Here is an 11,650-nt window from a genome sequence, read left to right as displayed (position 1 = left end):
TATGAAAAGCCAACTGACATTTACTCCTGAGGTGCTGACTTGCTGCACCCTCGACAACTACTGTGATTATTATTATTTGACCATGCTGGTCATTTTTGAATATTTGAACATCTTGGCCATGTTCTGTTATAATCTCAACCCGGCACAGCCAGAAGAGGACTGGCCACCCCTCATAGCTTGGTTCCTCTCTAGGTTTCTTCCTAGGTTTTGGCCTTTCTAGGGAGTTTTTCCTAGCCACCGTGCTTCTACGCCTGCATTGCTTGCTGTTTGGGGTTTTAGCCTGGGTTTCTGTACAGCACTTTGAGATATCAGCTGATGTAAGAAGGGCTATATAAATACATTTGATTTGATTTGAAACCCAGACTAAAACCCCAAACAGCAAGCAATGCAGGTGTAGAAGCACGGTGGCTAGGAAAAACTCCCTAGAAAGACAGGAACCTAGTCAGAAGGCTAGAGACCAACAGATGAGTCACCCTGAACTAATCAACCCATTACTCACACAGCCATGCAGATAACATCCAGAACATACGAAGACATAAAAATAACTACAATGGAAGTGTATTTTGGAAAACAGGTAGCCTACCTTTATAACTTTGTTGGGGCAGGTGGCTCGGAACAGTTTTAAAACTTCATTGTGCTCTGGGCTTCCTGGCTGAATGAGGCAGGACAGGCAGGACGTGTTGGCTGGCATGGCATCCCAATGCTGAGGGAGACTCTCAATAGGTTGCGCTAGAGCAAACACAGTTATTGCTAAGTTGGTGAACAGTTAGCATTTCCCATAAGAAAATCATGTCACACTTAACCATCATGCTAACACTAGCTGGGCATGCATAGTTGTATACAGGATATGATAGTGCCACGGGGAAGTAGAACAGTCTTAGCGAAGCATCTGCCCATGTAATAGTTGTTTCCACTGCTCAAGAAATGTTACCTTCCTCACAATAATGGTATCCATGAACAGAATACAAAGGTTAAGAAAATGCAAATAGACTTCCGGCTAATGGACGTGTTGAACTTGAACTGAGCTTATCCCCTTGTTAACTAAGGTTAAAATAGAAAATGAACTCTGTATGGAATACACCAACCTGTACCTGCTAACTTGTCGATTTGTCTGCTTTTGAGGATGTTTCCACTTGTCTTGTTAGCAGCCCTGTCAGGCAGGGTGAACTTGCACATTTTCCCCCGGACAGAGACCTCCACACGGGGCTGCTTCCTCTCCAGCGCCTGCTGCAGATGGAAGTTATGGATGGGGTGGAATCTCTGGTACTGCCCCCTTGGCTACTGCTGCCAATCCACCATGTTGCTAGGCACTTTAATGTTCCAGTTGAAGGACTCTTTGTCCCTGGCCTTCCTCAGCGTTTCCTGGATTCTCATGGCATGGATGCGGTGGCGGTTGGATTCGGACAGGTAGACAGCGTCGTGTGGGATGCTGCTGCTCTCTGCTTCCTTTAGGTTCAGGTCCTTGATCCAACGATCCACTTCCCGGCCCTTGATGACAATGTCCTCATTCTTTTGTGGCTTTTTAGCTTTACCCCAGTTGAACAATGCTGTGAGAATAAAAGGAAAAGGATACCTAGTCAGTTGTACAACTGAATGCCTTCAACTGAAATGTGTCTTCCGGCATTTACCCCCTCTGAATCAAAGAGGTGAAGGGAGCTGCCTTAATCAACATCAACAGCACCAAGGGAGCAGTGGGTTAACTGCCTTGCTCAGGGGCAGAACAACAGATTTTGACCTTGTCAGGTCAGGGATTTGATCCAGCAACCTTTAGTTTACTGGCCCAATGCTCTAACCACTACCATATGGGACACAACACACTGTTTTAATGAAGTAATAGGGTATTCTATAGAATGTCATGTAGAATGTCGTGTAGAACGTCGTGTGGAATGTCGTGTAGAAAGTCAAGTGGAACGTCATGTGGAACGTCAAGTGGAACGTCGTGTAGAACGTCAAGTGGAACGTCGTGTGGAACGTCATGTGGAACGTCAAGTAGAACGTCATGTAGAACGTCTTACCGTGAGGTTTTACGTATGTAGGCTTTTTGCAGGTGATCAGATATTCAGGTAGAGCCTGGTGACCATTGAAGATGACCCAGGTGTCTCCGCCTCCTTTCACACTGTCATACAGGGTGAGTGGGTCTCTGGCAAAGGGAGGAGGCACGATGAGACCTGGACAGCCAACAATTGACTTGCCAGTCAGCACCTGTGCCTCAATGAAGTACAGGTACTCCTCGTCAGCTGAGCCCTTCCACAGCCTCTCTGCCCCGTGCACGCTGCCGCTGAAGTAGATCCCCTCTCCCAGCTTTTGCTCTGTGGATGAAACATATTCTTGCACAACATCAGAGAAAGTGGACTCCATGGCAACATAAAACCATTTTGTGACGGTTGTGTGTTATTCTAGCTACACACCAGGAATAGGTATGTGCTGTGGCTGAAAAAGACTAGTGAAAGTTGCCGACCTGCATATTCTGATTGCGGTAGACCCACGGATAGAGTACACGTCGGCTAGTGTAACTATTTATTACACCTCATGTTAACATTCTGTCATAAAAAAACATGTTTTCCAATCTCAAGGCGTTAACTAATAATCAAATACTAAAGTGCCATTAAGGTAACATGGTAGAGGTTTTCATCTTAAATCAGCCATAAATTGTCCCTTGTGACATGTGGAATGGAAGCTAGTTGTGTGCAACGGGGAGGGTCAATTGAGTGCAAGCTTCACAAAAAAAATGTCTAGCCTATCTATCTATGGGTAAAAGGTTTGATTGTGTTATGCTCGATGCGCTAATTTTCCTGAACCAGGCTCTGTAGTGACTCCTCTAGCACTGAGATGAGGTGCCTTAGACCGCTGCACCACTCGGGAGCCTGAACCAGGCTCTGTAGTGACTCTCTAGCACTGAGATGAGGTGCCTTAGACCACTGCACCACTCGGGAGCCTGAACCAGGCTCTGTAGTGACTCCTCTAGCACTGAGATGCGCTGCCTTAGACCGCTGCACCACTCGGGAGCCTGAACCAGGCTCTGTAGTGACTCCTCTAGCACTGAGATGAGGTGCCTTAGACCGCTGCACCACTCGGGAGCCTGAACCAGGCTCTGTAGTGACTCCTCCAGCACTGAGATGTGCTGCCTTAGACCGCTGCACCACTCAGGAGCCTGAACCAGGCTCTGTAGTGACTCCTCTAGCACTGAGATGAGGTGCCTTAGACCACTGCACCACTCAGGAGCCTGAACCAGGCTCTGTAGTGACTCCTCTAGCACTGAGATGAGGTGCCTTAGACCTCTGCACCACTCGGGAGCCTGAACCAGGCTCTGTAGTGACTCCTCTAGCACTGAGATGAGGTGCCTTAGACCACTGCACCACTCGGGAGCCTGAACCAGGCTCTGTAGTGACTCCTCTAGCACCGAGATGAGGTGCCTTAGACCACTGCACCACTCGGGAGCCTGAACATGTTGATGTTCAATGTTTATTTAGAAAAAAAGGAAGGAATAGGAAGTTTAACCATATTAAAACGAGAGTTCAGTTCACGCAACAGGGTTGACCTTAAATGAGGGACACTTGTAAATGAATCACTAATCACGTAAAATAAATTAAAATCTTCAGAAATGACTTTCAAAGCAAGAACATACTGTAACTAGGCTTTTACAAAGATGGTGGAACCATGAGAAATGTTGGCGTTAAAGTGGGTTAAAATCTTCCTAGAAGTTGGAAAAACATGACGAGGGACTTCAGCAAGTTTTTATTCATATAAAAAATCGGATTTATTGAACGTTCCAAATGGTCTATATTAAAGGGCACTTAGTTTAGTATGACAGGCTTTTAAAATTCAATATTAGTGCAAAACCTTGATTGAAATATAAAAGGGATGCAAAATGTACTCTATTTGTGGAATTTCATTCTTATTCTACAGTTCTCTCTTACCATCAGGTGGTGCAAACTCCATCTGAATCTCTCTTACCGTCAGGTGGTGTAAACGCAATCGGAATCTCTCTTACCATCAGGTGGTGTAAACTCCATCTGAATCTCTCTTACCGTCAGGTGGTGTAAACGCAATCGGAATCTCTCTTACCATCAGGTGGTGTAAACTCCATCTGAATCTCTCTTACCGTCAGGTGGTGTAAACGCAATCGGAATCTCTCTTACCATCAGGTGGTGTAAACTCCATCTGAATCTCTCTTACCGTCAGGTGGTGTAAACGCAATCGGAATCTCTCTTACCATCAGGTGGTGTAAACTCCATCTGAATCTCTCTTACCGTCAGGTGGTGTAAACGCAATCGGAATCTCTCTTACCATCAGGTGGTGCAAACTCCATCTGAAAGCCCACTCTGCTGAGTAGGTCACAGAATTGCACAGGCAAGCGCTGGTACATTCGCTGAGAAGAGGTAGACACCTGCAAATGCCTCTTCCTGAGGTCAAAGACCTGCTTCAGAGCTTTGTTCTCCACCTTCTGAACCTGTAACGCATCAGCCATGGACATATTTGATGAATTATCAGGCAGTGAATACCACAGATTGCACCTTTAACGTTATCCATCGTTTCTTGTGACACTCACCCTGACAATTTCAAGTCCGGGAAAATGTTGCTGTCTCTCTTTATAGTCAGAACTGTTGTCATCTAGAGGCTTCCTTGGGGAACTGATGGGAGATTGCAGGCCCATTAAACTCAACTGTTCTTTTGCAAAATCCTCTTGGACTTCGCAGCACAGGGCTTCCACCTCTAACACAGCAGCTTTGAACCCTCTAGAAGCCCCCTGGATGGTCAATCCAAAGCGGCCATCTTTAAAGTTCTCCTCGATGGAAACTTCCCTCTTGGTCTGAAGGGAAAGAAGCTCTTCAAACTCCCTCTGGCCAAAGTGCTGGATGAAATTGTTGTGAATGGTGATTGCATTCTTCGAGGCAGGGTACAAAACATCCAAATACCAGCGTCTGGCCTCCCTTAATGTATCATGATAGGCACTGCAGAGCTCGATAAATGGTTGTACACTTTTCCTTGCATCTCTGGAGTCGGAATGGACAGTTCCGTGCTTAAATACTTAAAGATGAGAAATAGAAGAAGAAAACTGTAAGAAACACTGTGGGAGAAATACTGTAGGAAATACTGTAAAAATACTGTGAGATACTGTAGGAAATACTGTAAAAAATACTGTGAGATATACTGTAGGAAATACCGTGGAATATACTGTCGGAAATATTGTGAGATATACTGTAGGAAATACTGTAAGATATACTGTGAGATATACTGTAGGAAATACTGTAAGAAATACATTTAACATTTACATTTAAGTCATTTAGCAGACGCTCTTATCCCAGAGCGACTTACAAATTGGGTCATTCACCTTATGACATCCAGTGGAACAGCCACTTTACATAGTGCATCTAAATCTTTTAAATACTATGAGATATAATGTAAGAAATACTGTAAGAAATATTGTGAGATATACTGTAGGAAATACCGTGGAATATACTGTCGGAAATATTGTGAGATATACTGTAGGAAATACTGTAAGATATACTGTGAGATATACTGTAGGAAATACTGTAAGAAATACTATGAGATATAATGTAGGAAATACTGTAAGAAATATTGTGAGATATACTGTAGGAAATACTGTGAGATATACTGTAGGAAATACTGTGGAATATACTGTAGGAAATACTGTAAAAATACTGTGAGATACACTGTAGGAAACTGTAAGAAATACTGTGAGATGTATGATGGAAATACTGTAAGAAATCTGTGAGATATACTGTAGGAATATACTGTAAGAAATGCTGTGAGATATACTGTAGGGAAATACTGTGAGATATACTGTAGGAAATACTGTAATAATACTGTGAGATATACTGATGAAAAATACTGTAAGAAATACTGTGAGATAAACTAGAATCTGAGAATGGAAATACTGTTGAGATATAACTGATGGAAATAAATGTAAGAAATAAATGTGAGATATACTGATGGAAATACTGTAAGAAATACTGTGAGATATACTGATGGAAATACTGTAAGATATACTGTAGGAAATACTGTAAGATATACTGATGAAAATACTGTAAGAAATACTGTGAGATATGCTGATGGAAATACTGTAAGATATACTGTAGGAAATACTGTAATATATACTATAGGAAATACTGTAAGGTACAGTGTAGGAAATACTGTAGGAAATACTGTGAGATATACTGTAGGAAATACTGTAGGAAATACTGTAGGAAATACTGTGAGATATATGGCAAGTGTTCTGATAATACACCAATGATAATAAGAGTTCCTCTTCATCTACTTCTTTTGACCAGGATCTCACCTTGAGGAGGAGGCACTGTTGGAAGAACTAGGATTCTTGGAAGAACTAAGAACTAGATCTAAAATGGAGCTGGAAGAAATGGCAGCAGTTTTACGGGCGCCCAACCAATTGTGCTATTATGTGGGGTTTTTCGCGTTATTTGTAACTTATTTTGTACATAATGTTTCTGCAACCGTATCTCACTGCAAAAAAGAGTTTCTGGACATCAGGACAGCGATCACTCACCTCGGATTAGACTAAGATGTTTTCTTCAACAAGCAGGACGCACAGGACATTCTCCAAACACCCGACAAGGCCAACATCCCCGTTATTTGCAAGAGGAAGAGATGCAGGTACAGAGGACACAGAGCGGGATGCCTCGTGAGGCCCCGCAGAAGGTGCGTGGGAAAGCTGCCGTTACCGTCAATATTACTCGCCAACGTGCAATCATTGCAATCTTTGGACAATAAACTAGACGAGGTAAGATCACGAATATCCTACCAACGGGACATCAAAAACTGTAATATCCTATGTTTCACGGAATCGTGGCTGAACGATGACATGGATGTTCAGCTAGCGGGATATACGCTGCACCGGCAAGATAGAACAGTACACTCCGGTAAGACGAGGGGTGGCGGTCTGTGCATATTTGTAAACAACAGCTGGTGCACGAAATCTAAGGAAGTCTCTAGATTTTGCTCGCCTGAAGTAGAGTATCTTGTGATAAATGGCAGACCACACTACTTGCCTAGAGAGTTTTCAGCTATACTTTTTGTGGCTGTTTATTTACCACCACAGACAGATGCTGGCACTAAGACCGCACTCAGTCAGCTGTATAAGGAAATAAGCAAACAGGAAACCACTCACCCAGAGGCGGCGCTTCTAGATGCAGGGAAACTTAAATCATTTCTACCTAATTTCCATCAACATGTTAAATGTGCAACCAGAGGGAAAAAAATTCTAGATCACATGTACTCCTCACACAGAGACGAGTACAAAGCTCTCTCTCGCCCTCCATTTGGTAAATCCGAACACAACTCTATCCTCCTGATTCCTGCTTACAAGCAAAAATTAAAGCAGGAAGCACCAGTGACTAGGTCTATAAAAAAAGTGGTCAGATGAAGCAGATGCTAAACTACAGGACTGTTTTGCTATCACAGACTGGAACATGTTCCGGGATTCTTCCGATGGCATTGAGGAGTACACCACATCAGTCACTGGCTTTATCAATAAGTGCATCGAGGACGTCGTCCCCACAGTGACTGTATGTACATACCCCAACCAGAAGCCATGGATTACAGGCAACATTCCAACTGAGCTAAAGGGTAGAGCTGCTGCTTTCAAGGTGCGGGACTCTAACCCGGAAGCTTATAAGAAATCCTGCTAGGCCCTGCGACGAACCATCAAACAGGCAAAGCATCAATACAGGGCTAAGTTTGAATCGTACTACACCGGCTCCGACGCTTGTCTTATGTGGCAGGGCCTGCAAACTATTACAGACTACAAAGGGAAGCACAGCCGCGAGCTGCCCAGTGACACGAGCCTACCAGACCAGCTAAATCCCTTCTATGCTCGCTTCGAGGCAAGCAACACTGAGGCATGCATGAGAGCATCAGCTGTTCCGGACGACTGTGTGATCACGCTCTCCGTAGCCGACGTGAGTAAGACCTTTAAACAGGTCAACATTCACAAGGCTGCGGGGCCAGACGGATTACCAGGACGTGTGCTCCGGGCATGTGCTGACCAACTGGCAGGTGTCTTCACTAACATTTTCAACATGTTCCTGATTGAGTCTGTAATACCAACATGTTTCAAGCAGACCACCATAGTCCCTGTGCCCAAGAACACGTTGGAAACCTGCCTAAATTACTACAGACCCGTAGCACTCACGTCTGTAGTCATGAAGTGCTTTGAAAGGTTGGTCATGGCTCACATCAACACCATTATCCCAGAAACCCTAGACCCACTCTAATTTGTATACCGCCCAAACAGATCCACAGATGATGCAATCTCTATTGCACTCCACACTGCCCTTTCCCACCTGGACAAAAGGATCACCTATGTGAGAATGCTATTCATTGACTACAGCTCAGCGTTCAACACCATAGTACCCTCAAAACTCATCACTAAGCTAAGGATCATGGGACTAAACACCTCCCTCTGCAACTTGATCCTGGACTTCCTGACGGGCCGCCCACCGACAACGCCTCGCCGCTGGGCAGCGTACAGTTGCAGGCAACCGTCGCGGGTCGAGGACGTGGGCGGCGAGACAGCAGTCTTGATAGACGGAGTTGAGGGTGTGCCTGTGGTTAGGGTAGGGTGTGCGTGAGGTATTGGTCTCTGCGCTCGTGACAGATGGCAACGCGACGCGAGTGAGGGCGCACGGCCTGAGCGTCTGGAGTGGCCCCGGTCCGGTTGAGACGCCTCGGGACCCGGCCTACCTCGGCGCACGGCGCAGGGGAGTGCTATGTCGCCACATTGGCTAGCATTCCGGGCCGCGCGGTGCGCATCCGAGTCCGAGCGTGCACGGTCGGTAGGGTCTCACGCGGCTGGCCCAGGGCAGCATGCCGCGGGGTCGATAGCATGCGATGGGGAGTTGCTCGATGGTTGTGAGCATCGAGTGATGCGCAGCTGCGGGCTGATCGGGCCGCTCGATACGAGAGAGCGTTTATCCACTCCGGCGGCGATACGGAGGTCGTCTGTGTGGAGTTGTAGCGAAGGAGGTTTGCTGTCGGGAGGCCGGCCTGCGCAAAATGAGGGATGTCGCGCGTAGCTGGTAGGGCGGGTGTAACACTCACGCGACCAGAAAAAAAGCGACGTGTACTGGACGTAAGGGAATGTCTAAGAGTATTCGGCGAGTGGTGAGCCGCAAGTACGTTGTAGGTGGTGAGGGCTAGGTAGGCAAACAGCATCTGCCACGCTGATCACTCACCTTGGGGCCTCAGGGCTGATGTAGCTCCATCCCGTCCTGTATTCCCTGTTACCCACGACTGCATGGCAGACACGACTCAACACATCATTAAGTTTGCAGACGACAACAGTGGTAGGCCTGATCACCGACAACGACGAGACAGCTATAGGGAGGAGGTCAGAGACCTGGCTGGGGGTGGCAGAATAACCACCTATCCCTCAACGTAACCAAGACTAAGGCAAATCGATTGTGGACTACAGAAAAGGAGACCGAGCACGCCCCCATCTCATTGCGACGGGGCTGTAGTGGAGCAGGTTGAGGCATTCAAGTTCCTTGGTGTCCACATCACCACAAATAGAATGGTCCAAACACACCAGAAGTCGTGAAGAAGGCACGAAAAGCCTATCCCCCTCAGGAAACTAAAAGATTTGGCATGGGTCTCAGATCCTCAAAGGTTCTACAGCTGCAACGTCGAGAGCATCCTGACTGGTTGTGTCACTGCTGGTACCGGCAATTGCTCGGCCTCCGACCGCAGAGGCACTACAGAGGGTAGTGGCGTACGGCCCAGTAATCACTGGGGCGAAGCTGGGTGCCATCCAGGACTTACAGCCCAAAAATTGTCAAAGACCCAGCCAGCCTCACTCATAGAACTGTTCTCTTACTACCCATGGCAAGCGGTACCGGAGTGCCAAGTCTAGGACAAAAAGGCTTCTCAACAGTTTTTACCCAAGCCATAAGACTACTGAACAGGTAATCAAATGGCTACCCGGAATATTTGCATTGTGTGCCTCCCCCCAATCCCTCTTTTTACGCTGCTGCTACTCTCTGTTTATCAGATATGCATAGTCACTTTAACTCTACATTCATGTCCATACTACCTCATTTTGCCCGACCAACCAGTGCCCCTGCATATTGGCTAACCGGGCTATCTGCACTGTGTCCCACCACTTGCCAACCCCTCTTTTACGCTACTGCTACTCTCTGTTTATCATATATGCATAGTCACTTTAACCATATCTACATGTACATACTACCTCAATCAGCCCGACTAACTGGTGTCTGTATGTAGCCGCGCTACTGTTATAGCCTCGCTACTGTATATAGCCTCGCTACTGTTATTTTTCACTGTCTTTTTACTGTTGAGGCCCTTTGACAGCTGGGTAGAAAACGTTTCCTCACCTGGCTTCTTGAACTTCATTGCACCTGCACCGGCATCAACACCATGGAGCAAAGCAGTACATCCAAACTTGCTATATAGGACATATGTTAGAGCTGGCCCGCATTGGTCCAGGATGCTCACCATCTCCTCCTCCAGAGGGATATTCTCTGACCTGGCCATTGCTCTCACAGAACAAGGAATATTGATCTGAGGAATGAGGAGAACATTTAAGATCAATAAAAGATGGAATACGCGCCACTGTCCGCCCCACCGACGTTGTCATTGTTTTTGTTTTGTTGATCAAGTGGAGGTGAGGAGCGTCACGCAACGTGGTGAAACAAAAACACTACACACTGCTGTTCTATCACGTCCCGTGATGCAATGATGTCTGAGGGAAAAAGCAGTGTTGTTTGTTTGAAGTAACTTCGGTAGTGTATGTTGTAATACCACAAAAGGACATGGCATAGTGTCTCTGCATCAGTATTATGATCTAGGATCAGTTTTAATCCTTAGAATCATAATGAATAAGATTACATGGACAAGGGGACCTGATCCTAGATCAGGACTACTACTCTATGACTCTGAATACTGGTCCTTTTAGATTACATGGACAGGGGGACCTGATCCTAGACCAGCTCTATGACTGAATACTGTCCCTTTTAGATTACATGGACAGGGGGAACCTGATCCTAGACCAGCACTACTACTCTATGACTCTGAATACTGGTTCTTTTAGATTACATGGACAGGGGGGGACCTGATCCTAGACCAGCTCTATGACTGAATACTGGTTGCTGGTCTAGGATCAGTCCCCCTGTCCATGTAATCTAAAAAACCAGTATTCAGTCATAGGCTGGTCTAGTCAGTTCCCCCCTGTCCATGTAATCTAAAATAACAGTATTCAGTCATAGAGCTGGTCTAGGATCAGGTCCCCCCTGTCCATGTAATCTAAAATAACCAGTATTCAGTCATAGAGCTGATCTAGGATCAGGTCCCCTTGTCCATGTAATTAAAAGGACCAGTATTCAGTCATAAGAGCTGGTCTAGGATCAGGTCCCCCTGTCCATGTAATCTAAAAGGACCAGTATTCAGTCATAGAGCTGGTCTAGGATCAGGTCCCCCTGTCCATGTAATTAAAAGGACCAGTATTCAGTCATAGAGCTGGTCTAGGATCAGGTCCCCTGTCCATGTAATCTAAAAGGACCAGTATTCAGTCATAGAGCTGGTCTAGGATCAGGTCCCCCTGTCCATGTAATCTAAAAGGACCAGTATTCAGTCTAGAGCTGGTCTAGGATCAGGT

General features: G+C 46.0%; 2 protein-coding genes across 2 annotated transcripts in view; both read right to left on the bottom strand.

The window, feature by feature from the left end:
• The window catches only part of LOC112076100 (protein mono-ADP-ribosyltransferase PARP15), a 6,471-nt gene extending 5,204 nt beyond the window's left edge, over positions 1–1,267 (bottom strand). Inside the window, exons 1-2 of the mRNA XM_024142987.2 lie at positions 1,092–1,267; positions 584–729 (exon numbers count right to left, since the gene is read on the bottom strand). Coding sequence (XP_023998755.1) covers positions 584–729; positions 1,092–1,176 — 231 coding nt within the window. The 5' untranslated portion in view covers positions 1,177–1,267. The remainder of the gene's footprint in view (positions 1–583; positions 730–1,091) is intronic.
• On the bottom strand, positions 1,267–10,551 carry LOC112076099 (protein mono-ADP-ribosyltransferase PARP9-like). Its single transcript, XM_024142986.2, has 5 exons — positions 10,371–10,551; positions 4,550–5,028; positions 4,288–4,450; positions 2,016–2,309; positions 1,267–1,547 (listed from the first exon to the last, which is right to left on the bottom strand). Exons 1-5 carry the CDS (start codon positions 10,528–10,530, stop codon positions 1,279–1,281), a joined length of 1,365 nt encoding a protein of 454 aa, XP_023998754.2. The 5' UTR covers positions 10,531–10,551; the 3' UTR covers positions 1,267–1,278.
• Between the last annotated feature and the right edge of the window lie 1,099 nt (positions 10,552–11,650).

This window comes from Salvelinus sp. IW2-2015, unplaced genomic scaffold (assembly GCF_002910315.2).
Source record: "Salvelinus sp. IW2-2015 unplaced genomic scaffold, ASM291031v2 Un_scaffold3571, whole genome shotgun sequence".
In the NCBI taxonomy this organism is placed as follows: domain Eukaryota; kingdom Metazoa; phylum Chordata; class Actinopteri; order Salmoniformes; family Salmonidae; genus Salvelinus; species Salvelinus sp. IW2-2015.
The sequence above is the reverse complement of the archived record's forward strand: the minus strand, read 5'-3'. Positions and strand labels throughout refer to the sequence as shown.